Raw genomic sequence first — 21,774 nt, 5'->3', positions numbered from 1 at the left:
CGTTGACATTGTTATTGCCAGAACTATGAAGGGTCATGTTTACCATGTTTATTGCATTTCAAAAAGTGTGTTTAAAATGAGGGTGGTGCTAATTACATCAGTAAATGTTGTGCTGTGATGTTAGAGGCCATAAGCTGTGTTTTAGCACACAGATTGTCACTTCGTTGCCGTGTCACAGTGGATATATTCAGCTACATACTTCTTCTGCCATGGCTATTGCAACTCTTCCACCATGTTGGTGGTGGAAATCCATGGTGCTTAAGTAACCCTGCTGGGCAGGTTTCCAGTAAAGTGCTCTGAAATTATGTGCTTTATTTATATGTATAACTAAAGAGTTGAATTTTGATTAAAATGAAGAGGACCAGAGCAGAGGCTTAAGTGATACTTGATGATTGTAAAGCTTTTCATATTTGAAAATGAATCTATCTGTGAAACTGTAGATCTTCTTTGTGGGAACTAATTTTCTTCCTCCTCAGGTGTCTGCAGTGTCTAACTGAAAATCGGAGGAGGAGGGAGGGGAAAGTTTGATTGTGTTATCTACCCTAGTATTTTTATCTATTGAAGAGATACTGGGCTTGGGAAAATGTTTGTTTCCAGTGTATTATATTTCAGTACCCACATCACTCCTACAGTTGAAAAATAAAGCTGGGACTTTTTTATATTAAAAGAAAAAAGTTGCCTTCAGCTATTAGTTTTCCTGAATCCAAAGAGACGGGTGGGGTAGGATCAAAAATACTTACTTGATCAAAGTTATTGGCTCTGAAGGTATCCTTACCTATGTAAGAAAGATGAAAGGTGTTGTTTTTATTGCACACTAGTAACAGTGTAATTTTGAACTAATTGGTGGTGAACTGCCAATCACCTTGGGGGAATGCAAATAGATACTCTTACAATTTCCTTTGAGGTACTGAAATCTTATGTCGGGGCTGGAAGAAAAACAGAATAATACCGTTAAATTGACCTTAAATGAGCTGCTTTGTGGCTTTCTTGGAGAATCCCTTCTAACTTTTCATTGCTAGTCCAAACAAGTCTCGTCTACCAATTTGATTTATTGGCTAGACAGCGCTGACATTGAACTTTATGCGTGTTTGAAATAAAGCTAATGTTAGAGAGCTTTTAAGAATTTAGCTGCATCCTTTCCAAATACTCTTTTGACTGATCTGAAACCTTGCCTTTCTCATAAAATATCCTTTTGTATAGCAACCTGTTGTTTGCAACTATTTTTAAGGAGGAACTACAACAGCACTTAGATATGATTCAGAATTTCTGTTGACCTGTGTCTTAGGGACCTTCTGTGATGATGCTGATTTGTTGAATAGACTCCCATGAAATCAGTGTTTTGAGCTCTGGATTTTTATGTTGAGAGGAGAAAAAAAACATAGATATATGTTGAACTGAGCTTTTCCTCAGAGACTCCTAAATCAGTTACAGAAAATAAGAAAACATCAGATGCTGACTTGAGTTTTCCTTCTTGTTCAACTGCTTCCATGAAAGTTCTTTTCCCACTGAGCTCTATAGCTATCCTTTTCCCCACCTAATTGTAATTAGTCATTCCATGAAACAGATGTTTTAGACTTTTCTGGGGGGAAATGCATCATCACAAAAGCTTATTTTTATAGTGATAATTAGCTTGGGTTTTTTTAAGACTTTTTCTGAAAACCTGTGTATTATGATTAATTTTTAAAAAAAACTCTGAGAAATGGAACTGACATTTGTGTTTTAGGCACTTCAACTGATAAGATGTTGTAATAGAACAGTGTCTGTAGGTCTTACTGGATAGTCCTGAAAGGACTTTGAAGCCCTGTAAATATTATCCCATACTCATTATGTCACTGATATCCAAGATAAATGTTTAGACAAAGCACAGAAATTACGTGTTACATGCAAAAACGTGTGTGAAAGAAACATTCAGTTAATTCGATTAAACATTTAAAATTTTAAACAGTTGGATGTTTCATTGATGATTTGACTGCATTGAACAAATCAGTATCTAATAGTCTGCAATAGGAAGAGTCACCTTTTTTCTTGTATTGAGGTTGCTGGATGGATGAGGAGACAACAGAAAATAAGGAAATAATGAGACTGGACTACAAAATAGTGTTGCTGTGCCAGCAGCTTAAGTGCTGTTTAGATTTTGTAGGCAAGTGATCAAGATGTCAGATAAAAGCCAGCACAAGAATGTTAATCTCCTATAGATTTATTAGAGACTGTTTAAAAAAAGTCCATGGAGCATGGTGCTCTTACAGGTTAGCCCATGGCCAGAGGTGGGGCTGAGGGTAGGGAATGGCCAGCAGGTGAAAGGTGTGAATGTAAATCAGCAAAACAACAGAGAAGACTTTGGGTTTAAGACCTTGAACTGTTACTGCCATGGTGTGTTATTGCAGAGTGAAATTGGCCTGGAATAGACAGGGAAAATATGAGCCCTTAACTTATTTTCAGGTGAGATTGCCCCACTTTCATCCCTTTTACTTCTGAACAAAGAGGAGTGGAGAGTTTCTAACTTATCCCAGGCAGAGTATTTCTAGGTTGTGATTGCAGAGAGTGAAAGCTAAAGCAGAAATAATGGGATAGGAACTGAAACAGCAGATCTCTGGTCAGCATTGCAGAACTGTGTCAGTACCTGAACACTGTGCAGGGTTTGTAGAGGAACAGGCATCAAGGAGGGAAATCCCAGTGTGCTTGTGCTGGGAAAGAGGAGTGGTTGGAGGAGAATGGAAGGTTGAAGAGGAAAAGGACGGAGAGAGAAAATGGGCTGGGTTTCCTCAAGGCTGCATAAGGATAGGAAGAAAAGTTGATGAGCAACTTTTAGGCAGAAAATTACTAGGAGGAAAGGGATTAATATTATGGTTGTCAGGGCTAAGCTGATGTACAGGAGAAAGTATGAGGAGTAGCACAACAATGACACATGTATGTTGTGAACTGGAAAGTGGAAGAGGTTGGTCTCACAGGTGATTAGGGGAATATCTGACTGCGGCATGGAGGGACAGAGCGGGCAAACTGGTATGAGCAGATCCATCAGCAAGCAGGTCAGCAGTGTGGAAGCTGGGCTTGCTGAGGAGAGGGCAGGAGGGGCAGAAGCTGAATCTGGAGCTCTGGCCACTTGAAAGGCAAAGGTCCACTTTTGCTAAATAATAATGCTCCCGAGGGGCATCCGGGGGTTCTTTACATCTTGGTACCAGAATCCTTTAGGGATTCAAGAATGAGGCATTTGAGACATCCTGTCTGTCTCGCTATGGCTGGTCATTGGACTTGTGTGAAAGTTCAGCATCAGCAGAACAGGCTGAGATGATGCTGAAACCTCTATGCTGAACTCTTCTGGGTAGACTCTGCTGTTTTTGTAAAGTATTTGAAGAGTCTCAAAGAAACACCTGCAATTTAAAGTCACAAGTGCTTAATGTGAGGCTTCCTAAATCCAAATTGTCACTATGTGCCTTACAGTCACATCCAAAAGAAAATCATGTCTTTTGTTTTAAAAGGTGTGTCTTCCACAGTGGAATACCAGACGGTAGAGTTGGAACGTGAGCTTGAAAAAGTGAGAAGCAAGAAAACAAATCTAGGTAATGAACTTTCTAGTGTTTCATGTAGATTGTAGTTTACTAAATGACCTTAACTTGCTGTGTTTAGTTTGGACCAATTGCTTGATTGATTCCAGTTTGTTCTTAACCAAATTTGTGCATTTGCAAACACATTACATGAAATCATTGCACCCCTCCAACAAAAACATTTAAGTAAGTAGTCTGATTTGGACCTTATTTTTAACATTATTTAGAGAAATAGTAACACTTCATTGCATGGAGCTTTTTGTGTATAGTATGCTTATGAATATTTGGGCTAATCTAGGACATTACTTTCCTTTTTGTGTTTGAATTATTTCTGTAAAATTCGAACAGTGTTTTCTTTCTTTCTTGTACATGCTAATGATGTCCAGTGAAGTTAGTTCTGTCTTTCCTGCCTTACAAGAGGAAAATACTATTTAAATATCTGAAATTCTGTTCTGTCCCTTTAGGTCATGCTAAATTATACATGTAAACTGTGTATTTGTAAATTCAGCTGATTTTAAACTTTGTGGAGCTGCTGTGTGCTAGGGGAAGAAAAAGGTTAAGGGGAAACATGCCTCTTGGAAAAATCTGCATGTCTCTGTCTCCCCAGCCTTTCTCTAGAGAGGTTTCATATTTTTGCCATTGCTTTGTAGATCTGTACAGGGTGGATGTTCTTATGAACTGGTTGATGTTTGTTCCAGATCAGGATACTGTTGTTACTTATATTTATAGTGAGCTTATGGGTAGCTGAATGATTCTTACTTGTTTTATTCTAAGGTGATCTATGGTATTAGGCTTATGTTTTTTTCTCTTCTGAACAGAACGGAGAAAAAAAGCTTCTGCTTGGGAAAGAAATTTAGTTTATCCAGCTGTCATGATATTGCTCCTGACTGAGACAGTAAGAATTTTCTTTTTTTTTTTCCCCAGCAAAAAGTATGAGGAGTTCTTTGGTTATTTGAGGGAATAGTTTCAAGTTTTTTGAGTGAAGATTGTTGCTTAAACAATCTTGATGTTCTTTTCTTGACTATTTAACAAAACCTTGACATTATGGAGTCTTGTGAGGATAAATGTGTAGATTTAAAAAATGTGGAATACTTTTCAATAACAAGACTGTTTCTACTTTTTTATAGTCCTTTTCAGTTCTTTTAGTCGCGCTCAACATTCTTTACCTGTTGGTTGATGAGACTGCAATGCCAAAGGGATCAGGGGTAAAGTAATCTTCTCTTACAATTTTTATAATTTTAGTAAAGCTTTGGAGGCCTTGCAGAAGTGCAAGTGAGAGCTTTTGCTTTAATGACGTGGAAACCAATGAGCCTTGACCTTGACTTTGCTTCTAGGTTTCATTCCTGTGTCCACACAAACAATTATTACATGTCGTGTTCTAGTGAGTGCGTATTAAAACAGTGCAGAAGGTTTATGTAGATACAGTGATGCCCTACAGCAGATCAGTAATCTGGAGTTTGCAGCTCTGTCTTTGCAATGTGTTTCTCTGCACTTTGAAGGCTGCTGGTGCCATTGCATGGGGTGGGGGGACTTGGAGAGTGGGACATCAGAACACCCCTGAAACACTGACTTGAGAAAAGGCTGTATTGCATATAAGATGTTACATGTTTTGTTCTTGGTAGAAGTTAACTTTATGAATTTTGTTGCATGTATCTTACTTATTTATACAAAGTATCTTTTACCTTGTAGGGACCTGGAATAGGAAATGCCTCCTTATCCACCTTTGGCTTCGTGGGAGCAGCACTTGAAATCATTTTGATTTTGTATCCTTTCTGAGAGAATTCTGTCTGTTAACAAGTATTCTGTCGAGTTTTCTGGGACACTGGTAATACACTAAGACACTAACCTGGAAAGAAGAAAGATAGGTCAGTCCTTCTCAAATGCTTGTTTTTGTTTCTTTTTTCTTTAGTTCTTAAGACTTTTAGGAGACTGCTGAGAACTTGAGTGAAACTTGCATTCCTTGGAGGTTCCTTTTTTCCTTGATTCTCACAGCTATCTTATGGTATCTTCTGTCGTCGGCTTCTACAGTCTTCGTTTTTTTGAGAATTTCACTCCCAGGAAGGATGACACAACTATGACAAAGGTAAGGTACACTCTGGGATGGTCATGGCCCCCTCCTGTCCTTCTTGCCCCCCAGGACAAACTGACTCCCTTAGTAATTGCCCTGAATGGCTCATTTGCAGTGATCAGTATTTGTTTGTAAGCTTTGTAAACACAAACTGGAAGATTGTCAAAATGCTGAATGAGTGGGAAAAAGGATGTGCTCTGTTTAGTTTGGATGGCATCCATTCACTTGTAAAAAGCCAGGAATGGCAGAGCTTGTTAGCTGGCTATAGAAAAGCAAGTGAAAGAACTTCCTTCAAAGGGAACTTATTGCTAATGAGTAACTTTGATTGTGTTAACTGTACTTCAGGGAGCTTGTTTGAGATCTGAACGACGTGGTTGCTAGAAGTTATACAGGCAAAGTAATTCAAATTTGAATAATGAAACTAAACTGAGGACAGCTATTCAGCAACACTTTGCAATCTGAAGCTAATTTGACTTTCTACAATTTAGCACTGGCTTTAGAATAACCAGTGCTGTTACCTAATTTGGAGGAACATGCAAAATATTCCCACAGCTGACATGGGGAAGTGATCAGTAACCAAGGAATGGATGTTGAATTTAACTATTTTTTCAATATGTTTCATTGTTTCTATATTTTTTTTTTATTTAAGTAATGGATTAAGATACTTTTACTACAAATTGTTGGAAGTGAGAAAGTGGGTATGCCCACAGAATAATTAGAGTAATAAGAGTAGAGAGTTGGAATGTTCCAAATATTTCCTATTGATTGTTTACAGAACAACAGGAATAGTGTGGAAATAAATAGTGAATGTACAAATGTTTACCTACTTTCAAGTTTACTTTTTTTTTCTTTTTGGCTTCTGATAGAACTAGACCTGAAGAAAATGATCCCTTGTGAAAGAGTTTCAATTACTCTTTTTAAAGGCTTTACAAGAACAAGAGTAAAATCTAACAGCTGTGAATTTTTTCGTATTATTTAAAGTAGACAACAGGCATTGAATTGAAAGGAAGCTCTTTGTTGTAATTTTTTAAATAGTGCTAATCCTGCAAGCAGTTACATCCAAGGCTTAAGCTGATGTATCAGTCATCCATTCTAAGCCCATGGAATTCTTCTTTTATAAAACATTCACAGGAAGTAAGTAAACAGTTGATGCTTTGCATCATGGTTGTTTTGAATAGTTTTGGATCTGAGGATACATAAAACTTTGATTAAAAGCACGTGAATACATATTTGATTATTTTTCTTGGATCATCTTTGTCTTGTGTAACACCATGTGGAGAGGAGTGACAGAAGTCAGCAAGACTAACAATATGTTCCTGTAAATTGCTTTAGGTTCAATTTGAAGAACGTGCCTTTTAAGAATTATTCTTTTTCATCTTGACCACTGTTTTTCTTTGTGTTCCCTTCAGCAATCTCATTTATCATTTAAATGCTGTTTGTCATTTTCAAACAGATAATTGGAAACTGTGTCTCAATCTTGGTGCTGAGCTCTGCTTTGCCAGTGATGTCAAGGACACTGGGTAAGTGAAATGGAAGTAACATCATTATAAAGGATGTTTAATTGAATTAAAAAAAAATACAAGAAAGAAGAAGAGCCTGTAGCTGTGTTTTTCATAGTAGGTATGTAATCTGCCATCACTTTCAGATGGAAGAGCATTATCTGTGGCCTTCATTTCTACGTGAACTGTTGAACATACATCTATGTACATGAACTGCAGAACATTCTTTCTATAAAGAAAAAGATGCTAAGCATTTTTTAGAGAATATGTTATTTTAAGAAGGTCAGATTTGAGACTTCTTAAAACAGGAGGTTGTAAGATGAAAAGATAGGAAAACTGGTTGTCCAGAGCAGTCTGTAATACTTTCATGTTCACTGTGAAATTAGTGCTTAGTTCCTGTCAAGAAATACATTTGGGATTTGGTGTCTGAAATTTGAGGTAACACTGAGTGCAAATGGCTTTTTAAAAACAGGTAATGACTCTTCATTTATTAAGTTTTTTAATCAGCAGTGATACCAGGCTACTTTCATTTTTCCTACAATAATATAATTATGTTTTTTAACTTCATTTTTCAAATTTAACAATTTGAGTCTACCATAGCAGAACTGGAACACTCCTGGCTTTATTGCTAAGGATTGACAGTAGCATTTGAAGTAGTTAAGCTGTTTTAACCAGTTGGAAAAACGTGTTGTATCTTCACTTTAATTAGGTAATCTTCAGCTTGCATTCTTGAAGTTAAATTGCAAGGCTATTACATGTTGCAAGTAGTGCAGAATCCTTGTAACTAATGTGATTTTCATTGGGAACATTAAATAGAACAAAACAAAAATCTTCACCTCAGGCTGTACAAGTCTGAAGTACAAGCTTAGAAGTTTGAGCTCAGGCCCACAGACCAGCAGTGTGTGTTCAGCAGTTCTCTAGCTGGTCTTCCTTTCAGGGAGAATACTCTTGAATCAAGAGTAGTTCATGGTTTTCCAGTATTATACTGTATATTCTTATGCTGTGTATATCTGCAGAGGGGACATTTTAATAAATTATAAATCATTTCTAGATCAAATGAAAAACCCTCTGCAATGTGTTTTGGAAAGTTGAATCTTAAAATAAGTATTTTAGAACTTACTTAAAAAAAATCCATAGTAAAATTCCACAAAAATGCAAAAGGGTAATTCAATTACTTAAAGCAGTGCAGTTTTAAAATATAACCAGTATAATAAAGGTCTAAGAAGTGAAATGGTTCTAGCATGTGGAGCCAGATATTACATAGAAAAATCACTGTTTTAGAATAGAATTGTAGCATAAGTTTGTGTCCACTAAGTTACTGCATTCAAGACTTGTTTAAAAGAAAATAAAATTAATTGTTAATGATCCATGAGATTACCAGTTGATAATAACCAGATTTTGTGGGAGTAAGTGTACACGCTGGGTCCATTGTTGTCTCATAGGAAACAGATTAATGGTAAAACTCACTTAAAAACCAGACTAACAAGTGAAATTCCTGAATAGTTTGCCATAGAGATAAATAAAAGAAGAAAAAAGATGGAACAATTAACACACGGCTAACAAATGCACAGTCACAGCTGTCCAAACAGGATTAATAGAGTGTATTAGAGTACAGTGAGTCATGTGGTGCTTTTGCAGAAATATCAATGTGTGTTGCACTACATGCCACCACCCTGTGGCACTGAATAGATGAAAAGAAATAAATATGTTAAGCAGATTCATAGTCTTTTCACTTTATTAAAAAAGCGGGATTCTAGGCTATACAGAAAAGACTAGACTTTATCCTTATGGGAAAGGTGAAAAAGCAAAAGTTATCTAATACATGCACTGACCTTTTTCAGCTTTTAAAAATGGAAGTAGTTTCTTCTTACATGCTTCATAGAATTCTAATTAGATATGTAGGTGGTGGATATGTCTAATCTGTCATTCTTCCAGAACTCCAGGAAAGTTTTAAACTAAAATAAGTTGTTTTATTTAAATAAGTTAACTCATATTTTCCCAGAACTTTTCAGCCTTTTAGTAGCCCTTCAGAAATGTTTCCCACCAACACCATATTGCTAATCACAGAGAAACAAATTGAGAACATGGCACTTAAAGTCAAGAATACAAAATACAAAGAATTCCAGAGAAAATTGAACTTTCTAGTATATGGAAGTTTTCCTAAAATTCTACACCTCAGTATTATGTGCAAGTAAATGGGGATTTAAAATTTGTGTGTTTTGTCTAAAACCTACTGTTTGTTTTTTGTTTGATAGTTTATTTGGTAAAATTTCATCAGCTTTTGTGTGCCTATATTTGCCACTAGATATGCAAGTTTTTGTTCAATTACTGAAGAGTTATTACAAGTCTTGTTTTTTTTTTTCTCTGTGGGCTGAGTAGATACTACTTCTCTAAGAAAGACATCAAAACCTGTTTAACCTTTTTCTCCCATGAGTTTACAGACTGTTACTGCTCATCAGAAAAGTGACACAGTGACTTTTTCTGTTTGTAAGAAGAAATTGAATGTAATTTATGGACAATAATTTTCCCAACTACTCTAACAGAAGTGTCAGGGTTCATTTCTGTTTGTCGTGGTAATGCTGCTCCATGGCTCACTGTTCTTCTGGACCTCTATGTGTCAAGGAATGTTTTTCCTTTTCCAGTGCTCTGCCTGTTTTGTTCCTTTTCCTTTAAAGTTTTGGGAGCCTATACGTTCAAACCTGTCTTAATTTTCATGTGGCTTCACAATCTGGCTAAAACACTGCTGCTTTGGAAATGCTAAGGACACTGTTTGCCTTCAAGTGGGAAAGCAGCTCTGTGTTTATTGTCCTTCATCTCTTTACCAGTTACTTCAGTCAGTTTTTTCTTTCTGTGCTAAGACCTTCTGTGCATTTTTAGTATTTCTCCCTGCCTCTTTTGCTGTTTTGATCAATGATTTCATCCTTTGAAACTTCTTTTCATTTCAGTATTTTTTCCTTAGGTACCATGTTCTAATTTAAATGACTGATGCTGAGTATAAGAAGTGTGTATATCTTTTAACATTGTGATAACTGGCTTGCAAGTCTTGGGTATGCAGATACAGTGAGGTTCCTAAGTGTCCTAGGTTTACTCTTGGAAAAAGTGCAGCTGACCCTTAATTCTGTCTCTTCATTTATTATCACTTTTGAGGTCAGTTTTTAAAAGCCTCAAAGCATTTTCAGAATAAGATGATAGAAAATCAGCATTTTCAGAATAAGATGATAGATGATAGAAAATCAGCATTTTCAGAATAAGATGATAGAAAATCAGGAGCTTTCAGGAGTTTCGGAGCCAGGGCTACTTTCTGGGACAGGGTCAGCTTCCTGCTTTTCACTGTTGTGAGGGCACACTTCCCTCTGACATCATCTGTGCCAAAGGCTTTTTGGGAATACAACAGCTTTGGAATCCTAGACAATGATCATGTGGCTGTCGTCTCAGTGTTCTGCCAAGTGTTCAGTGCAGTACTCCATGACACCTGACAAAGGAACAGCCTGTGGTTCTTCCTCTTCTGCCTTCTGCCATGGGCCCTACACCTTGTAGATGTTTCCATGTTCATTTAATTAGTGATTGACAGGCCTTTGAAATGAGCAAAAAGCCCAAGTGTCAGGATTGGAAGTGCTCTGTGAAGGAGACCTGTCAGCACCATTCTTCAGCCTCTTTTCCTTCTGTGCAAATGCTCCATGACTGCAGTGGTGGGTGGATCCAGGAGAGAAACTGCAGTTGGAAAGATGTCTTTAAAATTTAGTTTCAAAAGCAGTGCTCTGGAAGAACACCTAAAGTCTTAGTGTTTACCCCAAGGTGTTGTGGCTCTCATAGAAAGGCTATTTGCTTCTTGTATTTTTTTAAAAAAAGCTCAAGGTGCATTTCATTCTTTTCTGGAATCATTAAGGATTTTATAGAAACTGAGGTTTCAAGCAGTTTTCATACTAAAGCTGATTTTTTTCCTAGTTACATTTACTAATATTATAAAAAGAGTTCTTACATAGAATAGACAATTCATTTATACTCCCATTATTCAAGCATTTTACTATGAAATTAAAAAAACATTTTGATAAAGGTGTCTTATAGTTTTATAGTGACCAACGAACATTGTCTTGTGTGTTTAACCATGTGTCTTCTGATGTGCTGTCTATAAGAATTTTGCATCCAAATGTAAATGTAATAGAAGGAAATTTTTGCATTTCCTAAAAAAATGTTATGGTTATTTTGATCTAAATCTTGTATGAAATTTAACAGGAATCACCAGATTTGATCTTCTTGGAGACTTTGGAAGGTTCAACTGGCTGGGGAACTTCTATATTGTGTTGTCCTACAACTTGCTCTTTGCTATCATGACAACATTGTGTCTGGTCAGAAAGTTCACGTCTGCTGTGCGAGAAGAGCTCCTGAAGGCATTAGGTAACACAGCCCTGAAAATTCACTGTGTGCTTGACCACTCCCTTTCTCCACCTTGATGTGCTCCTGGTGAAGTTGTGTCACAGCTCACAGAATACTTTTTTTTTTTTGGTGGAAATTTCTCTAAGTTAAAGTGTGAGGATAAACAATGTGTTTTTTCTTGAAGAGTCCAGAGCTAAGGTACAAAGTTGATTTCAATGATATGCCTGTGGTGCTTCTTGGTCTCCAGCTGGATTTTCAGTCTTTGGAGAGCACAGAAGCCTTCTCATTGCTATGATGAATTATTCCACATTAAAACTTCAGCTTGTGTATGGGTTGTCTTTCTCTTTTGTCTAAAGCAGCTTATTAGTTCCCTATAAATAGTTAGCAGAGATCTTAACTGTGTTGTCATACTTTTTTTTTGAACATCTATTCAAAAAATCATTGGACAGAATGTACAGAACCTTAGTAACAGGCTGAGTAAAACCTGTATCTGATATAATCAAAATTTAAACAAACTTTGCGTTGATATTTCTTGACCATAGGCAAAAGGATTGAAACACATTTGATACTAAGAGGATAAAATGTTTATTTTATTGTTGTTGCCTCATCTTATCTTTACTAACTAAAAAAGCTCCTCTCTCTTTAGATCCCTAGAGTAGTATTTGCTTAAATTGAGAGGATTAATGGTGAAACTTTAGTGTTTCTTTGTAGCTGAGGATTCAGTTAGCATCATCTAGAAGTTACTCATGTTAGTTTTCCCTGCTTTGAATTGTGGTGCTGTAACAAAATCCAAGCACTTCCCAGAGTGCTGGTGGAAGATTAGTTTAAAATTGTTGTAAAATAATTAGAAATAAATTGTTCAATAAAAAATTACGGATGTTGAAGGCAGATTAAGAAACATAAAAATGCAGGCATAGTAGGGTAATGGTCACTGGATTTGACACAAGTAGGGAGTCACAAACCCTGAAATGTGCAGGTTCCTGACACAAACTGGGATTGTTTTCAGAGCTGTACATCACAAACGGTGTCAGTTAAAAACTGTCCCATGGAATTCAAAGAATGAGAACCAGAACTAGCCTATTACCAAAACATTCACATATTAGGACTACAAACAAGGCAATATTAAGGAGATTTTTATTTTTCAGTAGTGCAGTCAATTTTGGAATTCCAATTCTGACAATGCAAGAAATTTAACTTTGTACATCATGGCACTTCAGTGTAGTCTACACAAAATGAATAAGAAACTCTTCCCAGGTTTGATCCTTAACTTTAGAGACTTGATAGGAGACTTCAGAGAGAAACTGTAGCAAGCAAGGAAGGACTGACATCGTGCCTGTTTTGAATAAAATATGGCTAAATTTGCCATCTTTCCTCATCTGCCTCCCTGCCTCCCAAAAAAAAGAGTAATTTAACTGCTTGCCTGGGGCAGGATGTGAGACTTGAATCAGCACTCACAGTAGAGAATTGTGCAATAAGAACAAATGGCTGGAAACAGAGATAAATGAGTAATAGTGTAGCCCTAAAAATGTAATTAGATATATAAATAGTTTAGAGAAGTGATTTGGTCATCGCCAATGACATCAAGATCAACAGTGGGTGATTTACAAAAAGATGTTATGTTTAAAAGAAACAATTAATTAATAATTATCAAATTAATAAAATTAATAATTTTAGATAATTATTTAGGTCTTTGTAGGCCACAGGGTAAATTATTGCAAGTCTTTCTTGGTTCTTAACATCTGAGTCTGTGATTTAAGCAGTGGAAAGTTAGGGTTCTCTGCCTTCCATGCTTGCCCACTGTAATGGATTTTCTCACGGAGGGAATTTCCCAGAAGCAATTCTTACAGGAGGTAGAACATCAGTTCTGGTCTTCAGCAAATATGAAGTCTGCAATCACAAAGTGTGGTTTGGGTTGTCTTTGTTCTTTTGAATGCCTGTGTGCATGAAACAAGGGGGAGTCTAAGTTTTTCCTTATTCTGTCATGTTTTTCAGGATTAGATAAACTTCATCTATCAAACAATCCAAGAGACTCTGAAACAAAGCCTTCTGCAAATGGCCATCAGAAAACACTGTGATAACAATCACCTGCAATCAGCAGAGCTGAAAACATCGACCTCATGGCATTCCTGTCATCTCATCAGCATTTTTATATTGCTTTTAGTTGTTAGTTTGGGTCGAGCCTTGTCTCATTTTGATGCTGTGTGCTTCTGAGGAAGTTAGGTGTGTCAGATTCTTCTCTTTCCAGTGAACTTTTGGTCTGCTTGTTTATTTCCCAGGAAGTTAATGCAGGAGGTGCCTTGAAGACTGGAAGCTGAAGAGAAAAATGCATTCCTTTTTATTTGTTGAAAGTCTCACATCTTTATTTTTAGACTTGCTACCATTTGAATGCACAGTACCTCCTGTGTTATACAAACACAGCTATAAAGAATAACTTTGGGACTTGATTTAAAAAAAAAAAAAAAAAGAAAAGGAAGAAAACATACACTTGGAGGCCAATATGACCCTTACTGGAAATGTAAAGTAGCTGGAGTAGGTACCTGTGACAGGAGATAAACAGCTCTACTGAGAGAGTTAAAAAGGACAGGAGAGATCACAGTGCTGGATGCAGTAGGCTGTGTCATGGTGCTTTCTCAGAAGGCCAGTGTTTTCAGCTTTCTGTCCTTAGCTCCATATGCCAGCTTGCTTTACTGGTGTCAAATGATGTCTTATGCAAGTCCAAGATGAAGATTAACTTCAGTGTTAAGTCTGAGCCTAGTATGCTTTGTAAAAAGCTGTGTAGACCCTCTGTCACAGCTCTCAGTTCTGTGAGCCCTGGAGGTCCCTTCCCCTACCCAAGACCCCCTGTGAAATTTTTGATGAACTACTGTGTGTAAGCAGTACCTGGAATCAATGCAAGGAGCACAGGCCTAGGAGGCTGCAGTTGCAGTTTTCTACAATCTTTAATTTGGAGTAAATGTCTCTGAATTTATACTTCAGTTACCAGGATTTCTGTTCAGTGGCATAACCCAGTTATCTATCACTAGCCTGTTTTTTAATGTACACATGAATATGTATATAGGCCTATATGTGTAGATAAATTAAATTCTAAGGTTATAGAGATGACAGTAGGTGGTTTGGTAAGTAAAACATGTGTGTTCAGTCTTGGTAGTTTGAATTTCTCAAGTGTTTAACTGCTCAGAGGCCTTAGATTCAAGATGGCATCAGTGGTGATAATGTCCTTTCTTGCAGAATTTCCTTGCAGCCTTAGCAATCCTTTAAGCAGTTTATAGTAAAGAAAAATACCAAGTAAGTATTCAAAATCTGGTCGCACTTTTGTCCTGCTCAGCCACAAGTAGTCTCCAAACAGACTGGAATGGAGACATCTTCAGTGAGTGCCCCTTCATGTAGGGAGCCAGAAAATTTTCCTGTTCATTTCCCATTTCTGTAAAACAAGTCTGCCTGTCTGTGGCTGGAGGTCTTATATTAATTGGTGACAACTTGGTTTCCAGTGTGGTTCCAAAATAAGGTAAACCTTGTGGCAGAAACTCTGGCTGTTCTCTTGAGATGACTGCTCTGGGCTGTAGACCTTATTGCTGTGTGTGTGAATGTCTGCTTGTTTTTTTTCCCCTAAAGTGCTTCAAAACTCATGCTCCAGTACACATGAGGATTTATCTTTTTTTCACCTGCCTTTTCTGACTTGATCTGGAGCATAATGTAAATATTTCTGTAGTAAATATGATGCTAGAGAATTACTTTTTTTTTGGTGTGTGTGTGATTAGTATAAATTCAAGGTTTATTGAACTGACTATTGATGTGTTGTATCAAGTCTTGGAAGAAAAAGTAAAATTACTTGATTTCACTAAGATTTACAAGCATCTTTTCTCTTGTTTAGTGCTGACACTTTAGTGAGAAATCTTTATCTGAGTCAAAGTTCTGCAACCAATAACAGAGAGCTATAATTAAAAGTTGTTCTAAAATGAGTTTATATTTAAAATATTGGGAGATATATTATTAGGGGCATCAGTCAGGTATTCTCAGAGCTTGTAGTCTTGTGTATTGGCATCATAGTTAAAACCTGCTGAAATATGTCCACTTTTCCATGCAAGTTATTATATGACCAAAATTGTCCTCATGTCTTAATGGGGCTGGTGAACTGTGGTGTGTGAGGCCAGTTAGCTTTTAGATAACAGATATTTCTGTTACAGTGCTAAGACAGTTAATACACTCTGGAGAAATTAATATTAGGAATAAACCTAGGAGTATGAACCAGCATAGATCTTGCTCTTCGTGCCTTTGGAGAGATGTTTCTCATGGCATCAGTGACCCAAGAACACAGAAAAAGCTGGATTATAATGTGTGGGTGGCTTCTGCAAGTGAGTGGGCATTACTTCAACTGAGCAGGGGCAGTTCCTGCCAAGAAGCACCCTAGCTTCAGGCAAGACTTCAAAATTCTTTTTCAAAACAACTGTTAGGGCCTCGACTGTCCCCACCCCTTCTGCTGGGTTCTGCAGGCAGATGTGTGGGTTAAGGCTACGTTAGGGAAGACTTTACACTGGACTCTGTGGGATGGTTGAGGTGCTGTGTGGTTTCCAAGATGGGTGAGAAATTCAGAACTACCCTGTGCAACTACTGACAGTGTTGTGTTTTAAAATCAACTGCTGATATCGTGGCACTGTCTACATTAAAGTACGCCTTTGGCCTTGAAAATGACATGCTTATGCAAAGCTTTGTCACTGCATGCAAGATACAGGTCACTGTATACTTCTCACAGAATCATATGGTCACTTAAGTACGAGCAACTGGTAATTCATTAATGGATATTGACAATACATTCCTAGTATTTTGACTCATGTAGAGTCAGGTGGTCTATACCTTCAAGGTATATACAGCTGATCTTAGTAACATTAACATCTGCCTCACTTCTTATGAGGCAAAAAGCACATCAATGCTTCCATCTTCAACTAGATACCACACAAGACCAAAAAATGGGTGTGAACTGAGTGTTTTAACTTAGCTGTTTTTTGGCTTTTTTTCTGTGTTGGTAGCACAATATTAAATGCAATTGCAGAACTGTAATATTTGTGGGATTTCTAAGCATAAAGCACACTTGGTTATCACTTTAAGCTAAAAAATAGTGGTATTGGTTACTGTACAAGTAACAGTTTTGCATTCATAGGGAGCTTTGTTTACTGTCTGTAATGTGCTGTTTATCTTTGGCCCTGTTCCTCTGATACCTTTGACCCTGTTGGCTGTTTTAGTGTCATAAAAATGTAAAAGATTTAACAAGTGGTTTTCCTTGTCCAGTTCCCAAGTACCACCTGGAGCACCAGTGGAGGGAGGGCTGGGCTGCCCATGCAGTTGGGAAGGAGCTCCTGCAGCAGGTGCTTGGCAGGAGGGACACGGGAGCAGATCCTAGGAACACGTCCTCCCCTGTGTCACCAGGAGTGTCACATCTCCCCTGTGTCACCAGGAGTGATGGGTGCCAAGGGCTGCAGCCCCTGTCCATCCCACCATGTCTCTGCCGCTCACCTCTGGGGCTGTGCAGCAGCTGATGCTACTTGAGGTGCTCACGTGTGCCCAGTGCTGCGTAGTGAAGACATGATGGCACTTTTCTTAAAGAATTTACAGTCTAAATTAGAAAGGAATAAGGTTGAAACAGAAAGCAGTTGGCCTCTTCCTGCATGTGGCATTCTTTGAGTTCTTGAAGCATGCTCTAGGTTATTTCCCATCTCTTCTTCCTCTCCCAGAAGTGGGGTGGTGGTGTATGTACAGCAACTGAGCCTTACCCTTAGTGGACTGGCATCTAAAATTTTGAAATAACAAATGCAGGAAAGGAGCTAAATCCTGTTTAATAAATTCTCTGATCTTGAAAATAGCATTTTTTTAAAATCAGGGTGAAATAATCTAAGCAGAGAGAGGACATTAAGGCCACATAAATAACCTCTTCAAAAAGAAATATGCTTAGTTTTGTTACTAAAAGTGTTGGTGTGAACTGTGAAGCTTTAATTGCTTTAATGAAATAAGATTCCCTACCTCCTAGTATTAGGATTTTTGTTATTATTTTAGTGCTGAGTTGAGACAATGCTGCCTACACTGACTTCCCTCCCCAACCCATGAGCACTGAATTTGCTATTGGTAAGCTGGCAGGTTATTTCAGTCATATTGTCAGGATTTGAACTTTACAAAAATGCTACTTTTGAATTTATCCCATTCATCCAGAGCAAACTAAGGCCACAGCCACCAGCCACACAGTGATACAACTTCTGCCCCCTTTTCTACCTTGCCCCCTTGAGACAGACAAAACATGAAATAGCAGAAGAATCCACATGGATTTGATTTATGCACTGTAAAAAACCATACCAGAAGGCAATTTCAACGGAAGGCTTTTGAAACATTTCCCAATTGAAGCATGTTGAACTCTTCTTTGAAAGAGAAAGAAGCAATGTGTATCATTAGTATACAAATGTCAATTGTATGTTCTTTAAATAAGCCAGTAATTCACTGACACTGAAAAAAATTTCATCACTTCTTAAAATCTCTTTTGTGGTTCACAGTGAAACAGTATCTTGGACTTTTATAGAAGCCTGTGAACTTCTGGGGGTATCTGTCTTGGCAACAGGAACCTTAAGATGCTCGCTAGTTTTGTGTTAACTACCATATTTTATCAGTAACTTTTTAGTTTCATTTATTGCTCGTGATTTTTTTTTAATACACATAGCATTAAATGTTTTAACAAATACAGAAGGTGACTCCAAACAGTCAAAGAGTGTAAAAAATATCCTGTAAATGCTGATATTCTTGACACACTGAATTCTAGGCTACTTAGAAAGTGTAGCTGTATGAAGGCCTTACATCAAACAGAAATTAGGAAATCCTAATTCTTAGAGGCTTTTAGGTGTCTGAAGGTTGATGTGTACCTACTTGAGCACTTTGGAATGCTGCTTCTAGATGTTTGTTGATCACTAACCCCAAGTGCTGCTGTTGCTTTTCTCCCTGCCCCGTTACATTAAGTTTTATAGTCGGCATCACTGGATGAAGCTCCTTTCCTGAACAGGGCTTTATTTTGCATTCCTCCTCTATTCCCTGCTTCCACAGATACCAGCTATTGAAGTTTTGGGGCACCTGCTTTGATTTTAATGTATTTCTTTTCCCACATAGCCTGTACAGAGATATTCCCTAATTAGAACTGTTATTCCACTACAAAAATATTCACATTTATGAATTTGGTTTTTTTTGCCACTAGATTCCATTTAAGCAATCTTGGCACTAGAGGGTCCTCTAACAAATTACCAAGAGCTCAAGTCAGTTTGAATCATGAGTGAGAGGCTTTAGTCATTACATATATTTGTGCTTTTAGCTTCCAGTGGTATGAGGGTACAGCCCCACTTCTCAGTGAGGGGAACGAGCTGGTTTGGCCACTGGGAGCCCCTGGGGTGGCTGTCACTGCAGGGTGGCTCCTGTTGTGGCCCTGCTCTGCAGCTCATCTGCTGTGGGGTGTACAGAGAGACCTGCCTCAGAGAGAGGTAGACACACTTTGTCTCAGCTCTCATCGGGGTCAGGCTGTGTGAGGCTCTTCTGCTGTTCTTTGGATTTTTGTGTCATGTGTATGAGCATATTTTGGGCCTTCTCTCCCCATGTGAGTTGATCATTCAGAGAAGTGGCATGATAGTGATACCTGTGCAGTGGATTCAGTGGGTGTGTTTAAATGTTTAAGAAGAAAATTGGCTGGTGCATGATTTCCTGTTTCCCCCTAACCATGAAGTTTTTCCAATCTGGACCAAAATTCTTAAGAGTCACACAATCTCTCTAAGTACTTTCTCCTCCTTGGCTTTATATAACAAAACATTTCAGTTACTTTTACTTTCTTAAAGGTAGCTTTCAAAGTATTTTTGCTTTATTTTGTGTGATTTCTGTTGCTTTAAGGAGAAGTGGATAGAAAAAGAAAATACATTTAGGTTATGTGATTTGAAATCTTGGTGTGTGTGTATCAAACACACGGACACAAAAAAGGGTGTATTTCCTTTCCTGTGGGGTTTGGGACCCAACCCCACATTACCTAAATAGAAATTATGTGTTGCTCTTGTCTCCACTAAATTTTGTCTTTAAAATTCCCAGTGAGGAGACTGAGGGTGTTCTTAGGGTGCTGCTGGCACCCTGATCCCTGTCACATGGAATTGGCTTCATGTGTGCTTAGGTGGCATGGCCATAAAAACACAATTCTGAGCTGGCCTTTCCATTGCTGTTGATGCTGCTGGCTGGGCTGTGATGCTGGCAGCAGGTCCCTTCACTGTGCACGTTCAGGGTTTCACTGCAGTGTTCCTGGTTAATATCACAGTTTACAAAAACAGTTATAAATGACGCACAATCTCTGAGCTGCGTGAGGCTGGGAGGTGCTGAATGGAACTGGTGGTCCCCTCTTGGTCTGATCTGTGCTTTAGGTTCTGTGAGCTCCACAGTCTTGAGCAGCTGACTTTTCTTTCACATGGATGTATCTGACCAAGGTATAACACAGCTGAAAAATTGTGCTTTGAGTGTTACTTTAATCCCAACAGTTTTTGGTATAGATACCTTCTCCCCATCAAACCCTTCCTGGTTCATTTTAGGTCATCCAGAATTATGATTTATAGTGTTCTCTGTTGTGGGTATTTTGTTGTGTTACAAAAAAAAAAAAAAAAAATTCTGCTGCCTTAGCTAGGCTGATTTTTTGTTTTGTTTTGTGGAAAGCAGTGGTAATATGTTTTTTTCCTTTGTTTGAAATGTTACACTGAATGTTTTGTAGGAAATTTTTTTTTACTGTGTTTTCAATAAAGGTAAAGTGTAATTTATAGCAGCGTTCTGTCCCCTTTTTTATTATAAGCAATGAAAAAATGATCTGTGTCATTCTAAGCTATCCTGTCTGTAATTGGTATGAATAGTTGTGTTCCTCTCTCTTCTTCCTTCTCCCAATTTAATCTGATTTTGAGATTCTCAAGTGGTTGCATTTCTAAAATAGCTGAGGTAGGGAATGTGATGGAGATTCCTCTACATTCAGAGGCATCACAGCCTTGTGTTTTAAGACAGGTGTGCAATTAATTGGAACCCTCTGCTCTAGGCCAGTGGGGATTGTTTATAGCAAAGCATGCTCATTATGTAATTTATAAGTAATTTGCAATTCCTTAATAGTTTGACTGAAGGGCAATTTTTACATGTTTAAACCCCTGACCACCGTGCTTCCTAAACTGTCTGTAACTTAAACAGCTTCAGACTTTAAATTCCATTTCACAGGAGAGTTTAGGCTGTTTTTAAAGTTCAAGGACCACGTGTCTGGAAGGGACCTGGAGATGTTTGATCCATCCAGCTGCACAGGATCAAACATAGCTGCATTATTCCTGGTATTTAACCAGCCTGGCATGGGCTTTCTGTGATGGGATTGCTGCGCTGTCTCTAGGCAGTATATTCCAGTGTTTAATTGTCCAAGATTTCATAAATGTCAAATGTGAAGGGCCCTTGCCATGCTTAAGCTTTCATTTTGTTCTCAAACATCCATGGTAAAACAAGTCTTTCTGCTTGCACCAGCTTTTTCCACATCTGAAAGGTTACATTTCCCTTTATTTTCTATATGAGAAGTGACCCCAATTCCCTTAACAGTTTTATGGAGGCCTGTTATTATCCTTTTTGCTGTCTGTGGGGATGCTTATGTATTTCTGGAAATGCAGAGCTCAAGTGGACACAGAAACCTCCAAGCTTGAGCTCTGGGACTACATCATGTCTTCAGTACTTCTTTCTTTGTAATTTTTTTGGCTTGGTTGGTTTGGTTTTTTTGACAGGCAGTGGGAGAAGAGGCATCTCAGGTGCTGTCCTCAGTATAGATTTTTATGCTTTTTTACTGCCTTGAGTATGTTTCTGCATATTGCATATAGGCCTGGGCAATCTCACCTTCATATCTGAAGATGTTCCCGCAGGGGCTCAACAAAATAAATACCTGAAAGGATTGCTTTCCTTGAATTTAATCATCTTGAGTGCTATCCACAGCTCACTGTGGCCACTTCCTCCTAACGTACCCCTGTGTCTGAAAGTTCTGCAGGGATTCACACGAGTCTTAGTCTTGCCTGTGTATCTCTGCCCATAAATGTGTGCAGCAGTTTTAAGGGACATTTTGACATCTGTATTGTGACCAGGCAATGTGAGCCTTTCTCTCCTTGCATTTCCTGTGGCAGAAAACCTGCTAGGAAAAGGAGCCATTTTTTCAGGGAGTGTGGGTTGGGCAGGGGGAGGTGAGGTGGCAGAAGGGTTGAGCTCAAGGTCAGGCAGCCTCATGGCACCTGAACACATT

General features: G+C 38.1%; 1 protein-coding gene across 6 annotated transcripts in view; it reads left to right on the top strand.

The window, feature by feature from the left end:
• LMBR1 (limb development membrane protein 1) overlaps positions 1-20,120 on the top strand; it is a 67,974-nt gene extending 47,854 nt beyond the window's left edge. For all 6 annotated transcript variants that reach the window (XM_038126538.1, XM_038126512.1, XM_038126521.1 and 3 more), the window contains 8 exons: positions 3,477-3,557; positions 4,361-4,437; positions 4,670-4,747; positions 5,232-5,305; positions 5,535-5,625; positions 7,064-7,130; positions 11,343-11,504; positions 13,476-20,120. In XM_038126538.1, the coding sequence (XP_037982466.1) occupies positions 3,477-3,557; positions 4,361-4,437; positions 4,670-4,747; positions 5,232-5,305; positions 5,535-5,625; positions 7,064-7,130; positions 11,343-11,504; positions 13,476-13,558 (713 nt within the window). In that variant the 3' untranslated portion in view covers positions 13,559-20,120. The remainder of the gene's footprint in view (positions 1-3,476; positions 3,558-4,360; positions 4,438-4,669; positions 4,748-5,231; positions 5,306-5,534; positions 5,626-7,063; positions 7,131-11,342; positions 11,505-13,475) is intronic.
• The last annotated feature ends 1,654 nt before the right edge of the window (positions 20,121-21,774 follow it).

This window comes from Motacilla alba, chromosome 2 (genome assembly GCF_015832195.1).
Source record: "Motacilla alba alba isolate MOTALB_02 chromosome 2, Motacilla_alba_V1.0_pri, whole genome shotgun sequence".
Classification (NCBI taxonomy): Eukaryota; Metazoa; Chordata; class Aves; order Passeriformes; family Motacillidae; genus Motacilla; species Motacilla alba.
This window is presented reverse-complemented; position numbering and strand designations above follow the sequence as displayed.